At 45.8% G+C, this 21,666-nt stretch overlaps 1 protein-coding gene across 1 annotated transcript in view; it reads left to right on the top strand.

The window, feature by feature from the left end:
* The window catches only part of LOC122557976 (tetraspanin-18-like), a 32,007-nt gene that overhangs the window by 4,111 nt on the left and 6,230 nt on the right, over nt 1–21,666 (top strand). Inside the window, exons 2-6 of the mRNA XM_043706281.1 lie at nt 8,222–8,252; nt 8,625–8,819; nt 9,738–9,812; nt 13,772–13,870; nt 17,623–17,802. Coding sequence (XP_043562216.1) covers nt 8,814–8,819; nt 9,738–9,812; nt 13,772–13,870; nt 17,623–17,802 — 360 coding nt within the window. The 5' untranslated portion in view covers nt 8,222–8,252; nt 8,625–8,813. The remainder of the gene's footprint in view (nt 1–8,221; nt 8,253–8,624; nt 8,820–9,737; nt 9,813–13,771; nt 13,871–17,622; nt 17,803–21,666) is intronic.

Here is a 21,666-nt window from a genome sequence, read left to right as displayed (position 1 = left end):
TCCACCTATCCACTCCACCCTCTCCTCCCTGACCTATCACCTTCATCTCCTCCCCCACTGACTTATTGTACTCTATGCTACTCTATCCCCACCCCACCCTCCTCTAGCTTATCTCTCCACGCTTCAGGCTCTCTGCCTTTATTCCTGATGAAGGGCTTTTGCCCGAAACGTCGATTTTGCCTGTCCTCGGATGCTGCCTGAATTGCTGTGCTCTTTCAGCACCACTGATCCAGAATCTGGTTTCCAGCATCTGTAGCCATTGTTTTTACCTCCAACTCAACTATGTTTGATGTTGCACGCCCTTTTTCTGGATGAATTATGTCAATGACAATACTCTTCACTGCTGTCAGTTTGCAGGAGCCCCCATCCTGTTACAATACCTCTCTCCTGTTGTATTTCTGATCTCCAGGGAGGAATGCAATTCATAGACAGAAACAGGCCGTTCAGCCCAACCAGATGGTGTCAGACTTTATGCTCCTCTCGAACCTCCCTGGCCCCTCTTTGTATCATATTCAGCCATTCCCTTCTCGTGTTTATCCAGCTTTCCCCTCAAGGCCACTCCCCAACGTGTCTCAATTGCTCCTCCTTGAGTTCCCTTTTAGAAAGATAATCAGTGCTTTGTGAACAGCGTCTCAAGATGCCCCTCCCCCCACCAAGAGCTTCAGGACAGGTCTGAGCAGCAAGGAGTGGAGCACCATGTTGTGAGGGTAGCAGCAGGTCCAGGCAGGACAGAGACTCAGGGTAATAAATCCTCCTGACTCGAGAGAGGGAGACGGAGCGAGCCTGGCTGTATCGATGGTGCTCTGGATAGTGAGAGATCTTGCGGGGCTGTGTGGTTGATCAGAGAGATGGGTGGACTTGGTTAGTCCTGGACAGAGTGAGATCTTGCAGGCTTGCATTGTTGATCAGAGAGATTGGCAGTTGGCCACAGATTGAAGGAGATGAATGCCCCATTCCTGCCGTTTCACTCAATTTGCGGGATCCCCCGTGCTCTACCTAAGAACCACAGAACACTAGCCTATTGTTCCACAGTGTTGCCGACCATCCAAGTTCAGGGAGAAGCTCGAAGGTCTTACTGTTTGCCTTTAAGTAGCAGCTATCTCACCAGATTTGACACCCTCCCAAACCCAGAGTTGCCTATTTGATACCAATTGGACCAGCTACACAGATACTTGCTCCATATGAGCACCCATTTTTGTTTATTCAATCATTAGATATGGGTGTTGCTGGCTGGGCAAGCATTTATTGCCCACCCCTAGCTGCCCTAGAAAAGGTAGTGGTGAGCTGCCTTCTTGAACTGCTGCAGTTCATGTGTTGTAGGAGGACTCACAGTGCTGGTAGGGAGGGAATTCAAGGTTTTGACCCAGCAACAGTATAGGAACTGCAATATGTTTCCAAGTCAGGATGGTGAGTGGTTTGGAGGGTTAAGGTGCAGGACATGTAACTGTTGTCCTTGTCCTTCTCGATGGGAGTGATCGTAGGTTTGGAAGGTGCTGTCTGAGGATCTTTGGTGAATTCCTGCAGTGCATCTTGTAGATAGAACACACTGCTGCTACTGAGCGTTGGTGGTAGAGGAAGTGGATGTTTGTGGATGTGATGCCAGACAAGTGGGCTGCTTTGTCCTGGATGATGTCAAACTTCTTGAGTGTTATTGGAGCTGCCCCATCCAGGCAAGTGGGGAGTATTTCTATCACACTGCTGACTTGTACCTTGTAAATTGTGGACAGGCTTTTGAGAATCAGAAGTGAATTACTGCTGCAATATTCCTAACGTCTGACCTGCTCTCGTAAACACTATGTTTATGTGGTGAGACCATTTGAGATTCTGGTCAACGGTAACCCCTCAGTATGTTTATGGTGGGGATTCAGTGATATCAAAGGGGCGGTCTGTGATTTGATTGGCTCTCATTGGAGATAGAGTCATAGAGATGTACAGCATGGAAACAGACCCTTCGGTCCAACCCATCCATGCCGACCAGATATCCCAACCCAATCTAGTCCCACCTGCCAGCACCTGGCCCGTATCCCTCCAAACCCTTCCTATTCATATACCCATCCAAATGCCTCTTAAATGTTGCAATTGTACCAGCCTCCACCACTTCCTCTGGCAGCTCATTCCATCTGGTGTAATCCATACATGTACCACCCTCTGTGTGGAAAAAGTTGCCCCTTAGGTCTCTTTTATATCTTTGCCCTCTCACCCTAAACCTATGCCCTCTAGTTCTGGACTCCCCGACTCCAGGTAAAATACATCTTTCACAACATCTTTCTGATAGGAAGGAGACCAGAATTGCACGCAATATTCCAACAGTGGCCTAACCAATGTCCTGTACAGCTGCAGCATGACCTCCCAACTCCTGTACTCAATACTCTGACCAATAAAGGAAAGCATACCAAACGCCTTCTTCACTATCCCATCTACCTGCGACTCCACTTTCAAGGAGCTATGAACCTGTAATCCAAGGTCTCTTTGTTCAGCAACACTCCCTAGGACCTTACCATTAAGTGTATAAGTCCTACTCAGATTTGCTTTCCCAAAATGCAGCACCTCGCATTTATCTGAATTAAATTCCATCTGTCACTTCTCAGCCCATTGCCTGGCATTGGTGTGGCGTGATTGTTACCTGCCACTTGTCAGCCCAAGCCTGGGTATTGTCCAGATCCTGTTGCATTTGGACATGCTTCAATGTCTGAGGAGTCATGGATGGTGCCGAAGATTGGTGAACATCCCCACTTCTGATATTGTGGGAAGGTCATCGATGAACACAATGCAGGCACGTGCAGATGTTACCCACTATCTGTGCCTGATCTATGCCACAGTTGTGAACCACCTTTGGTGCTATCTTTGAGTTAAGAAGTGACTTGTTGAGTCTAAAACGAAACAAGGGATTACATCAGTCATTGATCCTTGAATTTGAAGGGATTATTTTATAAATCATTTCTTTGTTTTCTTTCCCAGCAGATTTTAGAAGCTCATCCACAGTAAGAAATCACTGTTGCCAATGACTTAAGATGGGCCGCTTTGAACGTGTCAAATACGCGATGGTTGCCTTTAATATTCTGATCTGCGTAAGTGGGTTTGAGAGAATATGAGCAACATTGCACTATCTCAGAGGGATGCTGTGATGGGAGCTGTGCAGGAGAAATGCAAACCCTGCTCTCACGAGTTGTCCAGGTCTTCAGGCGTTGCTTTGGATTCTACTGAGTGCTCGTTTTGTTGAGATTAGGTTGACCATGTTTGAGATGGCCCAGAAGCAGAAGGTAACTCTCTGCTCCACCTGAGAACATGTTGGAGCTGTCAGTGCAGACTGTGCATTGGTGGACCCACCAGAAACTAGGAGTGGAGACATCCTGCCTTATTGTCTATAACTCAGGGGATTCCCCTGAACATTAGTCAACGTAATTCACACCATCACAGCTTTGCTACAGGGCAAGGTGAGGCTATTCAGCCCATTGTGCTTGAACTGATTTTATTACCCAGCGCCAATCTCCTTCCTTGTCCCCATGTGCCAGCACACCATTTCTATCCAAATAACCAACCAATGCCCCTCTTGACTGCCTCAATTGAACCTGCCTCTGTCACATTTCCAGATAGTGCATTCCACACCCTTACTCTTCATCATCATCATCAGTGAACCCTCCCAGGTGAGGCTGATTCTCAGGGTGAGCCTATAGGTGGCTGTACAGACCGATGGGGCTCCGTCGGCTTGTTACACTTAGAGCAGAGGGTGGTCATGGGAAGGAGGTGGGTGGGGTAATGGTGTGGCAGTGCGCCAATGCATCTCCGCTGGGAAACCCTCATCACTTACTGTGTGCTAAAGGCTTTTTTTTCACACATCATCCTTGCTTCATTTGCATATCACTTTAAATCGATACCTCTCTTGTTTTTTTTCTTTCTCTCTTGTTTTTTTCTCCTTCTTTTATGAGCAGGAGTTGTTTCTCCCAATCTACTCTGACTAGCCCAGTCATGATTTTGAAAATCTTTGCCTCATCTCTCCTTGTCTTTTTCTGTTCAAGGATAATAGTCTTGACTTCTTCAATCTGTCCTCATGGCTGAAATTTCTCATACTTGGAACCATTCTTGTAATCCAGCAGAAGATCTAACAAGTGTCTTGTACAACTCTCTGTATTCCCCTATTAATAAAGCCATGAACACTGTATGCTTTATTAACAGCTGTCTCCACCTTCAATGATCTGTACCCCTATTCAACCAGGTCCGTCTGCCCATGCCCCATGATTGAGTTATTCCCATGCAGCTCCACTCTGTTCCCTGACTCGTGTTCTGATTGCTATCTCCCATGCCTCTAAACTTTCAATTTACCTTTCCTGTTCAACCTACAAAATCCTCATCACTAACATCGAAGGGGGGGGGGCATAATTTAGGAGTGTGCTGGTGTTGAAGTAGGGACAAATGTCTCATAGCCCAGCCAAACCATGCCCCGCTGGTCATATTTGTGCAGCGATATCTTTCAGCCAATGCTCCAACTCCCTTCATCAATCCCATGCTATACCTCAGGGCCTATAAACTTATCTGCTCATTACACAAAGCTGGGAGATCCTCCTAATTCCTGTCAGGAGCAGAGGAAGGCAGGCAAAGAAAGCACTGAAGTATTCTGAAAACCAAGTGCTGAGCTGGTGAGGCTGAGATACAGAACTAGATGCATGTTAAATAGAGCAGAGTGAGCCCACACTCAATGAATCAGATCAAAGCTCTGCAATGCTGCCACTACAATATCCAGGCAGTCCTTATTGATGGGCATTTTCCATATACCATAACTGGAAAATTAGGTTCCTCTCAACATCAGGCGGCAGGAACCTGGGTTTGATTCCAGCCTCGGGTGACTCCTCTGCATGGAGTTTGTACGTTCTCCCTGTGTCTGGGTGCTCTGGCTTCCTGCCACAGTCTAAAGATGTGCAGATTAGGTGAATTGGCCACGCTAAATTGCCCTTGGTATTAAGGGATGTGTAGATTAGGTGCATTAGTCAGGGGAAATGTAGAGTAATAAGTTTGGGAAGGTTACTCTTTGGGGAGGGGGAGGGGGGCGGGGTCAGTATGGACTTGCTGGGCCGAATTGCATCACCTTTTATGACCTCTTTATCAATTTCTAGCCCTCTCCAAAAGGGTCATCTCCCTCTCCGAAAAATCTCCAGCATTATTTAGATAATCTCAAGCCAATTTTGGACATCCTACACGGAGGTTGGATGAGCCTAAAAATACCTGCACTTTGATCATATTCAGTTTTAGATTAGATTAGATTACTTACAGTGTGGAAACAGGCCCTTCGGCCCAACAAGTCCACACCGACCCGCCGAAGCGCAACCCACCCATACCCCTAGATTTACCCCTTATTACCTAACACTAAGGGCAATTTAGCATGGGCAATTCACCTAACCTGCACATCTTTGGACTGTGGGAGGAAACCAGAGCACCCGGAGGAAACCCACGCAGACACGGGGAGAACGTGCAAACTCCACACAGTCAGTCGCCTGAGTCGGGAATTGAACCTGGGTCTCTGGCGCTGTGAGGCAGCAGTGCTAACCACTGTGCCACCGTGCCGCCCACGGTGCCGTTCAGTCCCTATAAAGTGTGGATATGTCAAGTTCCACCCAATCCCTGCACACTACCCCCTGATAGATCGATGGACTCAGGGCTGAGCCCTCCAGATTCTGGCCTTTGACATCAATTCAAGCAAACCCCAAAGTTACAAAACCCAACCTAGCCAGTGTCTCAATTACTGAAGATAACATTCTATAACCATCTCATCTGCCGGTCGATCAAGTTTCCTGAAATCTGGGGACACGATCTACCTGTTTCTTCACACGCCTCAGTGTTTCACAATTTGTCCATTTATTTAGTATTCCTTGCTTTGCCGGCCTTGTCCAAAACCATTACTTCACACTTTTCCAGCCTGAATTCCATTTGCTTCTGTCTTGGAACCGAACCAGTGCACTGATATACCCATGGACTATGCAGGACGGAAACGGACTCTTCGGCACAACCAGCCTGTGTCAACCATAATCCCAAAACAAACTAGTCCCACCTACCTGCATTTGGTCCATATCCCCCCCCCTCAAACATTTCTTATTCGTGTATTTATCTAAACGTCTTTTAAATGTTGTAACTGTACCCTCATCCATCGCTTCCTCTGGAAGTTCATTCCACACACAAACCACTCTCTGTATAAAAACGTTGTCCCTCATGTCCTTTTGAAGTTGTTCTCCTCTCAATTTAAAAAAAAGGCCCCACCCTTGGGAAAAGATACCTGCCATTCACCATATCTATGCCCCTCATAATTTTATAAACTCCTGTAAGATCACCCCTCAAACACCTGTGCTCCAGTGCAAAAAGTCCCAGTATTTAAAAGGCATCAGGGTGTGTGTATTAATAGGAAGGGTTTGTAAGGACATGGGCCAAGTGCTGGGAAATGGGACTAGATTGGGTTGGGATATCTGGTCAGCACGGACGAGTTGGATCGAAGGGTCTGTTTCCGTGCTGTACATCTCTATGATTCTCCTTTTAACTCAAAGCCTCCATTCCCAGCAACACCCAGGTAAACCTTTTCTGAATTCGCTCCGGTTTAACGTTCTGTATGGTCTTAGCGTAATGTCCCAACTCCGATACTCCAAGGTCTGAGCAATGAAGGCAAGCATGCTAAACACCTTCTTAATCACCCTGCGACACAAATCTCAAAGAATATGTCCCTGAATTCCTCGGTCTATCTGTCCTACAACACTACCCAAGGCCCTACTTTTCATTGTACAAATCCTGTCCATCTTGTTTCACCAAAACGCAATATCCAAATTAAACTCCATCTACCACTCCTCAGCCCATTGACTCAATGAATATCTTCTTACAGTCGATTGCTCTCTTCTTCAAAATCAAGTGCATTTTCATCTACAACTCCTGAATTGTACCCATCACATTCAGGTCTAATTCACTGAACCATATTACAAATGGCAAGGGACCTAATACTGAGCCTCTAGAACCCCACCAAAAGCAGTCTTCCAGCCCACAGAACTTTACCCTGTATTCTGGTGGCTGAGCCAACTTTGAATCCAGTTTACTACTTTTTAGATTAGGTTAGAATCCCTACAGCATGGAAACAGGCCCTTCAGCCCCCACATGAACACACCAATCCTCTGAAGAGTTAACCCACCCAGACACATTTCCCTCTTACTCATGCACCTAACACTCAGCATGGCCAATTCACCTGGACTCCACATCTTTGGACCGTGGGAGGAAACCGGAGCACCCAGAGGAAACTCACGCAGACACGGGGAGAATGTGCAAACTCCACACAAAAGTTGCCCGAGGCTGGAATCGAACTTGGGTCCCTGGCGCTGTGAGGCAGCAGCGCTAACCACTGGGCCACCATACTTTGCCTTGGATCCCATAGTCTTTTACTTACATGGCCCATTTGCCCTGTAGAACCTTGTCAAAAGCCTTGGTAAAGTCCATAATGAATATTTCACATGTACTTTGCTCATTGAACCACCCTGTTACTGCCTCCAAATATTCAATTATGTTATTCAGACAGGACATTCCCTCAACAAGCTACTAATCTGTGACTTTCTAAATGAAGATATACTCTATCCCTTAGAATAGTTTCCAAAAAAATTATTTCAGAATTTTTTTCCACAATTTTCCCATCACTGAGATGGACTGTGATGACTTTGGTCTATCCCTTCCTCCCTTTTTAAAATAATAACGCAATGTGAATTGTCTTGTAGTCTTTTTGCACCATGTGTGTAGTCACAGGGGATTAGAAAGTGCGTCAGTTATTTCCTTCCTTCACAGTCTAGGATTCATTTTAACTGTACCTGGGAACCTATTCACTTACAAAAGTGTTAAACTCCTTAACATTTCCCCTCTAGTATGTTACTTTCAGCCAATATTTTGCTGATTGTCATCTCTGTACTCTCCAACTCTTTTGTGAAAACAAATGTAATGTCTTCATTGAATCATACCAAGAGTTCATGTAGAGATTACCTTTAAATTCCCTGATAGATCAGCATTTTCTCTCCTCATACAGTTGTTCTTTAAGCATTGATTAAAGATGGTTGAATTTGCCTTGATTTTACTTGCCAATATGTTTTCATTCCTTCTCTTTGCAACCCAAATTTGCTTTTTTTATTTCAGCTATTACAGCTTTAGGGTTTCAGCAGCATTTGGGTCCTTAGTATTTATCAGAAACTTCTCTTTTTTTCTCTTCTTTCCTTAGGCTTCCTTGCCATCCAGCGGCCTCTGGATTGGTTAGTTCTACTCTTTATTATTAAGGAAACAGATATGCTCTGAACCCTCAAGATAATCTTTTTGTCTGTCTCCCTGTAAATTGACAAGGACTTACCTTTAAGCGGCTGTTTTCAGTTCATTTAAGCTCAATCAAATCTCAGCTCCGTGTAATTAGCTTATCACAACTTGGGAACTTTTATTCCTGGTTTGTCTTTGCTTTTTTTTCCAAATAGCTGCCACAAATCTAACTGAATTCGGATCACTTTTGTCACGGTGCTCCCCAGCCGATAGCCCTTCCACCTGGCCAGCTCCATTCCCAAAACCTAATGTCGGATGATGTTTGTTTTATTGTATTATGGGGTGAGCCTGATGACTGTGTCTTTGCATTACAGCTAAGTGGACTTCTCCTCCTGGCAGCTGTGCTATTGCTGTTACTTTATCCCTCTGCGATCAGACACATTGTGTCAATCAATACGGTGTTCTTTGCTGGAACTGTTTACGTCATTGTTTTATCTGTTGTGCTCCTCATTCTTGGAATTCTGGGAAGTGTCGCGGCCTACCGGGAGAGCAGGGGTCTGTTAATGCTTGTAAGTCTGCCTCGTTTTCTTCAGTTCGTGATTTTGTGCACTTTATAAACAAATCGCCTTTAAGTTGGTGTTAAGCATGACGTTGGTTGGTCTAAGTGTCAGAATGCTGCAGTGATGACCACCCTTACTGTGAATTACAGATCCCACAGTCTCAGTGGGATCATTGGACATTTGGGGTTGGGTTGATCTCCCGCTGATGGAGATCAATTGGGTTTATAAAATCCCACTCAGGGAAGAAAAGACACCAACTAAGACTCAAGGCGTTACTCCCGTAACCAGTGCACCCCATCCTTCAGAACGATAATGCTCAAGGGCATGTCAGGGTGTCAAGAGGCAGTAATTGTCGGGTAAGTGGCCTCAGTTGCCATTGATGCCAGAGAAGGGCCCATTTACCAGTTCCATTCAGGCCAGTTCCCTGCTCACCAGGTCACTGAGCAAAGCCGATGATTTAAAAGCTGGCAGTAAGTAGTCCCCGGGGGATGTCTTCCCTCAAACACACTGCCAAAGATCAGATCAATGATCAGCCAGGCCAAGAGTGTAACTTAAGAACCATCTGACCACTGACAAAACCCAACAAAGCTATTTGGCTAATTCTTCACTGGAACTGTCCCCTGCTCCAATCCCTGAGATTTCCAGTGTCCTCTTTAAGGAAGATCTGTTAATGAGTCTGATTGTGATCTGGTGAGCCTTTCAGCATTTGTTTTACGAGTAGATTGGGTGTATGTTCGATTAGTTCCATTCAGTTACAACCAATATCGAGTGCCCAGTGCAGCCTGTAATCTACCTTGAGTTCTGTGGATTATTTTCAGTCCGGTGAAAGAGGGAGGGTGAGAGAGCTGAGACAGAGATGTGGATATAGAATGTATTTCTGTTGTTTGCCACCTTTACCTGAAATGAGGATGGTCTGTCTTCTTTCAGTTCTTCATGCTAATCTTGGTGGTCTTCATGGCTGAGCTGGGTGCTGCCATTAGTGCTTTACTCTTCAAATATCAAGTAAGTGCTCTTCAGAACAAACACAACAACCTCATGTACAATCCGGGAAATCTGAGCAAGTGGAGCCTCTCAATACTGGCTCACCATTAAATATCACCATTAAATATGACTGACTTACGACATCAAATCAAAAACTCTACTGATCTCAGCCTTCAATATAAGCTACACTCTGGGATACAGAATTCCAGAGGTTAGTGCTAAATATCCTCTTTTCATGAGTCTATTCTCCCGAGAATAATGCAATCCCTAGTGTGGAAACAGGCCATTCAAGTCATCAAATCTGCTTCAACCTCTGAGGAGCATCCCACCCAGGTCAACTCCATCCCTGCACTTCTCATTAGCTTGTGTACCATGGGACAATTTAGCATGGCCAATCCACTTAACCTGCACATCTTTAGACTGTGGGAAAAGTCCAGAGCACCCAGTGGAAACCCATGCAGACACAGGGAGAATGTACAAACTCCATACACACAGTTGTCCAAGGCTGGAATTGAACCCAGGCCATGGTGCTGTAAGGCAGCAGTGCTAACCACTGAGCCACCGCGCCAATCCCTGGTTCTCAGCTTTTCATCTAACAATGGACCTACAGCTGACTAGCCCCTAAGCCGTGGAATTCCTTCCTGAATCATCTCCATCTCTCTGCTTTTCCTCCTAAAGACACACACCTTAAAACACACATCTTTGTTCAAGCTTTTGGTCGAATATATTCCAATGTGGCAATGTGTCAAATTTTGTTTCATGACATTACAGTGGGGCTGGGTATCTCAGTTGGCTGGATGGCTAGCAAATGGTTCAGACTGAACTCATCAATGTCAGTTTACTTTCTGTTCCGACTGAGATAGACTGAAAACCTACTTTCCCTGCCAGCCCTGAACATTGATGGTGCAGCTTTACCTCCAGCAGGTTATCTGTCTGATGTGACAAATGTTAACCCTCAGAACACAAGGAGCTGAATGTGTATATTGTGCTTTTAACAATCCAACAGGCATTTATTATACCTAAATACTAAGTGCAGAAATTGCCTTCAAATTGCCTACATAAGTGCCGTGGCTCGATTTATGTCATTAGATTAGATTAGATTACATTAGATTACATTACAGTGTGGAAACAGGCCCTTCGGCCCAACAAGTCCACACCGACCCGCCGAAGCACAACCCACCCCTACATTTACCCCTTCACCTAACACTACGGGCAATTTAGCACGGCCAATTCACCTGACCTGCACATCTTTGGACTGTGGGAGGAAACCGGAGCACCCGGAGGAAACCCACGCAGACACGGGGAGAACGTGCAAACTCCACACAGTCAGTCACCTGAGGCGGGAATTGAACCCGGGTCTCAGGCGCTGTGAGGCAGCAGCACTAACCACTGTGCCACCGTGCCACCGTGTGATTAGATTACACAGGGCAGGATATTTCTAGCCATGTGTCATGCTTCAAATGATCTCCAATAAGATGGAGTATGGGATTTTTATGCCCTCAGGTTACATGCTATAATCCAGTGACAATACAATGAAAAGTTGCCCATTCTGGATGTGGGCCTATTCATTCAGGCCCCAGGGCATCTGGCCACAGTTCTAAACAATAATCTTCACCAACTCTTGCAGTTGCTCATCTTCCAGCTGTTGCCAATTACAACAGGCTCTGGCCAAACTGTAACAGATTAACCTTGAGACTGTCTTCAATGTTAATGCCTGGTGATTCCACATGGAGATCCAGAGAACTATGCACCTGAACCCTAAGGTCTCTCTGTTCGACAACAGTACCCAGGGCCCTCTCCTGAATTGCATAAGTCCTGCCCTTGTTAGTTTTGCCAAACTACAGCACCTCGTATTTATCCAAATTAAACTCCACCTGCCACTCCTCAGCCCATTGACCCAGTTGATCAAGATCCTGTTGTAACCTTAGCTAATCGAATTTACTGTCCAATATACCACCACTTTCGGTGTCATCTGTGGCCGGCGACTCCTTTCAGCGGCTTTAGTGTCGGTTTATATCAGCATCAGTATGTAACTCCCTGCGGCTTTTCCTTCCGCATTGTCAGGCTCAAGTCCAGTATTCCAGCGAGGGTATTGGCTCCCCCAGCCCAGTATTCCAGCGAGGGTATTGGCTCCCCCAGACCAGGGTTTCAGCGAGGGTATCGGCTCCCCCAGCCCAGGGTTCCAGTGAGGGTATTGGCTCCCCAAGCCCAGTATTCCAGCGAGGGTATTGGCTCCCACAGCCCAGTATTCCAGCGAGGGTATTGGCTCCCCCCAGCCCAGGGTTCCAGCGAGGGTATTGGCTCCCCCAGCCCAGGGTTCCAGCGAGGGTATCGGCTCCCCCAGACCAGGGTTTCAGTGAGGGTATCGGCTCCCCCAGTCCAGGGTTCCAGTGAGGGTATCGGCTCTCCCAGCCCAGTATTCCAGCGAGGGTATCGGCTCCCCCAGCCCAGTATTCTAGCGAGGGTATTCGCTCCCTCAGCCCAGTATTCCAGCGAGGGTATTGGCTCTCCCGGCCCAGTATTCCAGCGAGGGTATCGGCTCCCCCAGCCCAGTATTCCAGCGAGGGTATTGGCTCCCCCAGCCCAGTATTCCAGCGAGGGTATTGGCTCACCCAGCCCAGTATTCTAGCGAGGGTATCGGCTCACCTAGCCCAGGGTTCCATCGAGGTTATCGGCTCCCCTGGCCCAGTATTCTAGCGAGGGTATCGTCTTCCCCCAGCCCAGTATTCCAGCGAGGGTATTGGCTCCGCCGGCCCAGGATTCCAGCGAGGGTATTGGCTCCCCTAGCCCAGTATTCCAGCGAGGGTATTGGCTCCGCCGGCCCAGGATTCCAGCGAGGGTATCGTCTTCCCCCAGCCCAGTATTCCAGCGAGGGTATTGGCTCCGCCGGCCCAGGATTCCAGCGAGGGTATTGGCTCCCCTAGCCCAGTATTCCAGCGAGGGTATTGGCTCCGCCGGCCCAGTATTCCAGCGAGGGTATCGACTCCCCCAGTCCAGTATTCCAGCGAGGGTATCGGCTCCCCCAGTCCAGTATTCCAGCGAGGGTATTGGCTCCCCCAGCCCAGTATTCCAGCGAGGGTATTGGCTCACCCAGCCCAGTATTCCAGCGAGGGTATTGGTTCCCCCAGCCCAGTATTCCAGCGAGGGTATTGGCTCACCCAGCCCAGTATTCCAGCGAGGGTATTGGCTCCCCTAGCCCAGTATTCTAGCGAGGGTATCGGCTCCCCTAGCCCAGGGTTCCAGCGAGGTTAACGGCTTCCCTAGCCCTCGGTTCCAGTGAGGGTATCGGCTCCCCCGGCTCAGTATTCCAGCGAGGGTATCGGCTCCCCCAGCCCAGTATTCCAGCGAGGGTATCGGCTCCCCTAGCCCAGGGTTCTAGCGAGGGTATCGGCTCCCACCGCCCAGTATTCCAGCGAGGGTATCGGCTCCCCTAGCCCAGGTTTCCAGCGAGGGTATCGGCTCCCCTAGCCCAGGGTTCTAGCGAGGGTATCGGCTCCCCCCGCCCAGTATTCCAGCGTGGGTATCGGCTCCCCCAGCCCAGCATTCTAGCGAGGGTATCGGCTCCCCCAGCCCAGGATTTTCAGCTGGAAATTGTGCTCTCCTTTAGGCCTTTTTTCAAGACCAATATATCATCCAGGGCGTAAGGATCTAATACTGGGCAGATGTGACCTGACCCACTTACCTGTACAGTTTCCAAATGTGGTCTGTTAATCTCTGCTGAATGATTACATTCATGGAAGCCAGATTCCTGCTAACTTCAGCCTTCTGCACATTAGTCATGAACTTTCAGTGGTCTGAGCGCACAGACATGTCGGTCACTTCTTTTCCTTTCTCCAATCCTTTCAATGTTATTCGCAGTTTGAACCTATCAACATGTACTGTATTTATCAGGATTAAACGCTGTGTGCTGCATTGATAGCAAATTGAGAAAGTGAATTTGCTGTTATCATCTCCATTGCTGCAGCTGCTTTGTTTTCCAGTTGACAAAGGAGTATTTTGAAGATGATCTGATAAACTATTACACTGGAGACAATCAGACCAGCACTTACACAGCCACTTCAAATTCCATCATGATTTCAGTAAGTTCACCTCACTGAATCTCTCCTCACCAATGCAGTGAGTATATCTCTTTTTGAATTTAAACATTGTCTATGTACAGGAGGGAATTGAATGTCAGATTAGAGATATTTTTCAAAAGGTTTAATTTGTTTTTTGTTTTGCATTCTTTTTCCAAGTCCTAGCTCTACAAGTTGGCCAGATGATCTTTTCCCCAAACCTCTTTGCATCATTCCATTTATCCCAGTTAAGGACATGCACTAATATGAATGAAAGATTCCCTTAGAGTGAATTCACACCTTACTCCAAGCTTGATGTCCAAACCCAAAGGTAGGACTTCAGGTTTTGGTCATTATGGGCCTTGCATTTGTCTGAACATCTGGAATCAATGCAGATCCCTCAAGCCTGAACATCTGGAATCAATGCAAATCCCTCCAGCCCGCTCCATCTTTCAATACAATTAAGGCTGATGTGTTTTGATTTCCACATTTGCCTCCTGATGATCCTCGATTCCCTGTCTAACAAGACTCAATCCATCATGAGCTTGCAAACAATGAATGATCCTATTTCCACCAAAGAAATTCAAGTCAGCAAGCCTCCCATGTAAAATGAGATTGAAATCATTTGGATCTGTCCCTTGGCCTGTTTGCCGTGTGAGAGTTTGACTCAGAAAGAAAAGAGTTCCAAATCCTCAGGGAGGAAAAGGAATTCTCCATATCTCTGTCGTAACTGGATGACCCCTGATTTTAAGAGGTCCCCTAATTCTGGACTGGCACAGAAGAAGATACCTCTTTTCTTTCAGTCACTTTGCCATGACCATCTTATTTACTTCAATGAAGTCACCCTTTACTCTTCTAAACCCCAATGGAAACAATTCTAGCTTGTCCAACCTATCTTCATAAGACAGCCTGGTCATTCAGCTATTCCACCTTCAAATTACAGTCTATCCCTGTTTAAGTGATACTTTTGCTTTTTCACTCTATCTCTCTCAACTCCACATTTTCCCACATTATCTTTCAGATTGTTGCCCACTCTGTCAACCTGTATATATTCTGTTTGCAAACTCCATATGTCTTGTTCACAACATGTACCCACCTATGTTTGTGTAATCTGCAAATCTAGCTATCATACCTTCACTCCCTCCATCTAAGTCATTGATATGGATTTCAAATATTTGAGCCCAAGCACAGACTCTTGTGGGACTCAACTTGACATATCCTGCAAATCAAAGACATATTTTGGCATTTTGCTAACCGCCCAACCAGTCATCTTTCTGTTTTAAAGTGCTGCCCCCTACACAATGAGCAGATTGGATTAGATTCCCTACATTGTGGAAACAGGCCCTTCGGCCCGACAAGTCCCCATCGACTCATTTCCCTCTGACTAATGCACCTAACATGATGAGCAATTTGGCATGGCCAATTCATCTGACCTGCACATTTGGACTGTGGGAGGAAACCCACGCAGACATGGGGAATGTGAAAACTCCACACAGACAGTCACTCGAGGCTGGAATCGAACCTAGGTCCCTGGCGCTGTGGGGCAGCAGTGCTAACCATTGAGCCACCGTGCTACCCCCAAGAAATGGGGGCTGGTCTAGGATTTGAACCAGAGACCTCTCGCATGTTAATACACACAGGTCCCTAAACGAGAATCATACCCCTAGACCAACGAGCCACCGCAATATCCTTTGATATGGCATCTTAATAAATACTTTAAGGAAATCCAAATACAATATGACTACAGGCTCTCCTATAGCCCCAACCCATATTCCTCCATCAAATAGCCACAATAAATTGGTTAGACTTTATATTCTTTTCATGAAAACATTTATTTAATTATTTATTGAATTGATTGCCACGTGTACCGAGGCACAGTGAAAAGCTTTGGTCTTGCGAGCAATGCAGGCAGATCATGCTGATCTTTCCTGGTTATCTTGAGTTTATCTAACTGACAAGCTATAAACTCTTTAATGACATTATCATAGCCCACAAGTTTGCTCTAAAACTAACCCTTTAAATATTTCATAATCTGGCTGTTCAGAGATGTTATCCATGATGTGGAGGAGCCGGTGTTGGACTGGGGTGGACCAAGTTAAAAGTCACACAACATCAGGTTATAGTCCAACAGGTTTAATTAGAAGCACCAGCTTTCAGGGCACTGCTCCTTCATCAGGTAGCCAATGGGGCAGGATCATAGGATCACAGAATTTATTGTAAACATTTATTATCAGTTTACTATAAATTCTACGTACTGTATTGTATGTAGTTGTATTGTATTTGGATTTCCATAAAGCATTTAATAAAATGCCATATCAAAGAATTTTGCTCATTGTAAATTGACATTTTAACACAGAAAGAAGGCTGGCGGGATGGTTAAAGAAACAAGAGTATGCCATACTACGTCTTAAATTGGCAGGATATGGCCAGTTGAGTCCCACAGGGGTCTGTGCTTGGACTCAAGTATTTAAAATTCATACCAATGACTTAGATGAAGGGAGTGAAGGTATGATAGCTAGATTTGCAGGTGACACAAACATAGGTAGGAACATGTGTCGTTTTTAACATGCAAACATTCACAGGCCTACCAGGAAAGCACAGTTAACTGAAACTTAGTGTACAACACTTTCAGAGAATTTGCTTCGACATAATCGATCAACTCCCTTCCTTCAATGCAACAACATGGTTCCAGTTAACAGCAAATTGTGTGGAAATACTTGTAATTAGAACATAGAACACAGAACAGTACAGCACAGGAATAGGCCCTTCGGCCCACGATGTTGTGCAAATGTGATGCCAAATTAAACTAATCCCTTCTGCCTGCCCTTGGTCCACATCCTACCATTCCTTGTGAAATCATGTAATTATTGAAAAACCCCTTAAATGCCCCTATCGTATCTGCTCCACTGCTACTACCTCCACAGTCTGTTCCAGACTTCTACCAACATGTGCAAAAAAGAACTTGCCCCTCACGTCTCCTTTGAACTTCCCCCTCTCACCTTAAATGCATGCCCCCTAGTATTAGACATTTCAACTCCGGGACAAAGATTCTGATTGTCAACTCTACCTCTGTGTCTCATTATTTTATAAATTTCTATCAAGTCTCCCCTCAGCCTCTGCTGCTCCAGAGAAAATATCCTGAGTTTTTCTAGACTCTCCTTATAACTCATGCTCTCTAATCTAGGCAACATCCTGCTAAAACTCTTCTCATAAACAGTGGGTGGCTCCTTTTTAAATGTTTTTACCCGTACATAGAACAAGCAGACTGGGCCTTGTTTTAACCCACGACAGTGTAATTCTTCTGTAAACCTACATTGAAATTCAAACTCACAGGGCTTAAAGCAAGTAACCCACTGACTTAGACAGGAGAGTCTTACTGAGCCAAATTGTCACACAGCAAACAGGCCAAGGGACAGATCAGACTGATTTCAGTCTCACTTTACATGGGAGGCTGGCTGATTTATATTTCCTTAGCCGTAAAACAAATATTTTTAGGTAAGAAAAATATTTCTAATCCTACTCCTGAAAGGAGGCTGTGGAGGATCCTGTAATTGAAATGCTCTCTCCCAGACACTGCAATTTGGAAAGAATAATCCGGACATTTCAATTCATTGAAGTTTATATTACAATATTGGAAATGGGATAAAAGCAGTCATCAGTTGGAAGCTGAGCCAAAAAAAAGCTTCAGAGAAACATTCGAGCTAAACGCCTCCAGCAAGTGATCTACTTCAAGCAATAACCAATAACAAGCAATAACTTGTTCCTTTGTCATTTAGTTTGAGTGCTGTGGCGTAAATGGTCCAAAGGATTTCTTGCACACCTTAGAGTTTGTCATTCTGAACCCTTTCCATGAGGTGCCAGAAGCTTGTTGCAAGAGGGACAAACTCACAGCCGACAGAGCAATCATCAATACGCAGGAATGTTTCGCTGGAACTGTTGCCTTCATCAACAATAAGGTACAGGAAAGTTGTTTCACATCCAGACCAACTCAGATGAGGACATGATAGAGCTTAGAAGGTATTCTCTCATGTGCAGTGATATCCAGGAAAAGTGCCACAGTGCAAATATCTAACAAAATGAAGGCTGCATACTTGTTGGAACCCACTTGTGATCCATGTATTTCAAAATATCTTTCATTTCCAATTGGACTGAAATATTTCGTGAAACAAAATCAGGTACATAACCAGAAATTGCTGGAAAAGCTCAGTTCACTTGATCCGAAACGTTAACTCTGATTTCTCTCCACAGATGCTGCCACACCTGCTGAACTTTTCCAGCAATTTCTGTTTTTGGTTCAGATTTACAACATCTGCAGCTCTTTCAGTTTTTAAGATCAGGTGCATATTGGTCTGGTGCTTTATTTCATACACCGCATGTGTACGTAGAAAGTAAGAAGCAAATCTTACTGTCATTCAGTTATAACTGTGGGACAAGTTTCAAGGACACAACAATTCTAAAAATATATCACGCTCTCTATTGGCGAGTCGTTTAGTACTTGCTGAGGAGCTGCCTGTTTGCGAGCAGCTCAGGACTTAAGTGGAGAGGGTTTGGTCTCTCTGGGTCGGGTTAACGATGTGGCTGCACAGAAATCCCTTTATTCTTTTCTCTCTGTCTTCCCAGAAACTGGATGGGCAGCTTTGTAACTTTCTCCCCCATCAGTGACTCTCCAGTTGGTCCAATCAATAACAGCAGACACCTCTCCTTCTTCCTTAGGATGTGGTTTGAAGAAACTGCCTTCTGCTCAGAAATGTACAGCAGACACTTTGGGTTAATGGGTCCGGGATGAGTTGATTGATTCACATTGTCTCAGTTGGAAATAGGCAATGATATTGTTCAGTCCAGCCTGTCTGTCTCTGATGCACGGCTGACTCATTAAGAAAGAAACCCTCTGTGTCAATAGCTCCAGCCTGCGGCATTTTCTTAAAAGTTGCAGGAAACCTCTGTTGTTTCAAAATCACAACTTAAATATTCCTAAATCCTTTCATTGAAGAAGAAAAGGGCCAAGTGAACTGTATGCGGGTGGGTGGCAGGTTTGTGGGAAGGGGAGGTAAATGTTAACTGACAGCTTGTGAGATAGAATGGGAGCTCCACACTCGGGGCTCTGAGGAGAAAGTGAATAGAGTACATTTGTGGAGTACATCTCTGATTTGTTACTGACTATGTGGGAATTGAGTAGGCTAATTCAAACACAATGTCTTCTCTGTCCCTCTGTGAAGGAGATACATGGGGGATGGGTGGGGATGGGCATGAAGAGTCTCCACATTCAGGTCAAAGGGCAGGGACACAACTAGAAGCTCTGCCGCTCCCAGGAATTCCGGCCACAATGGATGCACTGATACCAGCTTTTGAGGGGTTACTCAGTGAGCCCAAGTATGACAATAACATTAATGACATGAGGACATGGGAACAGGGGAAGAAGAGAAGTCTGCTCTTCCACAACATAAGATGTGAAAGTGATGGAGGGATGAAATAGCTACCTTCAGCAGAGAATTCACACACTCCAGACCTCTTGGAGAGAACATCCTAGCACCATCTCAGTCCTGTGGAGCTGGTGGAGCTGATGAGCACTGAAAGGAGTTAGCGACTCAGGAGACATTCCATTCAGTGCAGAACGTTCCAGAATCAGAGAGGCCCGCAGGAGGCTTCTGTGACATAAAGATTCCAGGATCAACTTCTGAGGAGGAGCTGTGGAAATTGAGACTGGGCTCCTGTGCAATTTCCCGGTGAAAGTGTCGGTTAAGCCGACAACGGCCGATCACTTCTGGGAGCGCTATCATCATTTGACAGCGGGAAGGGAAATGGAAACTTTAAACATTGAGGAACTCGGCTAAATTGTTTCAGGTTATTGAGACTCTGTGAAAGGAAGATGGGAGTAGAGTGAGGTACGATGTGAATTTTGATGAGTCAATCTTTGTCCTTTGTCAATCACTGAGCTAACAGTTCCATTGGCAGTATTCTGCCCTTTTCCATGTCCTCTCACTCCACCTCACGCTGACTGGCTTCAGCCACATCCTCCATCTTCCCCAACATCATTATCCTTCCAGAACAGCGATACCATCTTGGGACAATATTAAAAATTACACCACTTGGTCTTTACTAGACATGTCCAGTATCTGTTATAAATGTGGGATGATGCACTTGGGCAGGATAAAGAAGTCAAGGGAATACATGGGAAACACTGAGGATCAGAGGGTCCTTCGTGTGCATGTCCACCAGTCTCTTTAGGTATCAGGACAGGTGGCTAAAGTGGCTAAGAAGACTTATACTTGTCTTTATTAGCAGAGGCTTAGAGATGAAGAGCAGGGAGGTGATGCTGGGACAGTATAAAATGTTGGTAAGGCTATAGCTAGAGTACACGGTTCTGGAATCCACATTCTAGGAGGGATGCGTCAACACTGGAGAGGATGCAAAGGTGATTTACCAGTTGCCTGGGCTGGAGGGTTTCAGCTGGGGGAGAGATGTATAAATTGAAGAGGGACATGGATGGGGAAGTTAGGAAGGAACTGTACCCCTTGATGATGGGGGGAATCACCGACCAGGCGGCATAGATTTAAGGTAAGGGGATGAAGGTTTTGACAAGATGTGAGGAAACTGTTTTCACCCGGAGTGTGGTGAGAAGGTGGAACTTCCTGTCTGTCAGGGGGTAGAGGCAGAAATCCTCGTAACATTGAAGAAGTATTTAGACGTGCACTTGCAATGACAAGGCTATGGGCCAAGTGCTGGAAAATGAGGTTAGAATAGTTAGTTTTTACCCAGTGCAGACTCGATGGGCTGGAGGCCCTCTTTCTGGGCTGTAGAACTCGATGGCTCTATCACTCTCCAGGTATTTAAAACAATCTGATGCCTCATGGTTTCAACCGTGGTACAGGAATTGCTAATTGCGCTGTAATTTTGAGAAAGCAGCCAGGCTACTGGGGCTCACTAATTCCCTTTGCTCCTCCCTGTCCATTGGTTACGCAGCATATGGTGGCAACATCTTGAAGACAGCATCTGGATGGAGCAGTGGCCTGTTGCCTTGGCGATGGTAGCACAAGTTAATTGATGCTGCCTGGAATGGTCTCCGTGGAACAATTCAAAAGGCAGTGGTGGCCACATTGGTGCAGGCAACATTTCTTTCCTGGTGAAACTGAGCTTCAGACGTTCAAACAGCTGTAAAAGCTTGCCACAATAGTTTCTGGGAAGAATTACAGCCCTCTGAGCTACAGAAATGCAGAAAAGGCCTGAATACATCCAACTTGGCCTGTAAATCCCATCCACTGAGTGGGAGAGATATCTTCAATATTGCCTGAATGTTAAGTGTCTCTGAACTAGTCTCTTTGCCCAAAGTAGAAAGTAATGATATTAGAACATAGAACATAGAACAGTACAGCACAGAACAGGCCCTTCAGCCCAAGATGTTGTGCCGACCATTGATCCTCATGTAAGGTAAACCTAATGTACGAACCCTCAAATTTCTGCGACCATATGTATGTCCAGCAGTCTCTTAAATATCCCCAATGACCTTGCTTCCACAACTGCTGCTCCCACAACTCTCTGCGTAAAGAACCCGCCTCTGACATCCCCTCTATACTTTCCGTCAAACAGCTTAAAACTATGACCCCTCGTGTTAACAATTTCTGCCCTGGGAAAAAGTCTCTGGCTATCAACTCTATCTATGCCTCTCATTATCTTGTACACCTCTATCCTTTTTGTGAGGATCCTGCTCTCACCTCTGATGTACTGGTCCTCCCTGAGATAGCACAGGGTAACCCAGGCATCAATCCTGGCCCATGTTGTATTAGTGATCTCTATAATGTCCTCCAGTCCTGATAATCCTTCCT

This window comes from Chiloscyllium plagiosum, chromosome 16 (assembly GCF_004010195.1).
Source record: "Chiloscyllium plagiosum isolate BGI_BamShark_2017 chromosome 16, ASM401019v2, whole genome shotgun sequence".
NCBI lineage: Eukaryota > Metazoa > Chordata > Chondrichthyes > Orectolobiformes > Hemiscylliidae > Chiloscyllium > Chiloscyllium plagiosum.
This window is presented reverse-complemented; position numbering and strand designations above follow the sequence as displayed.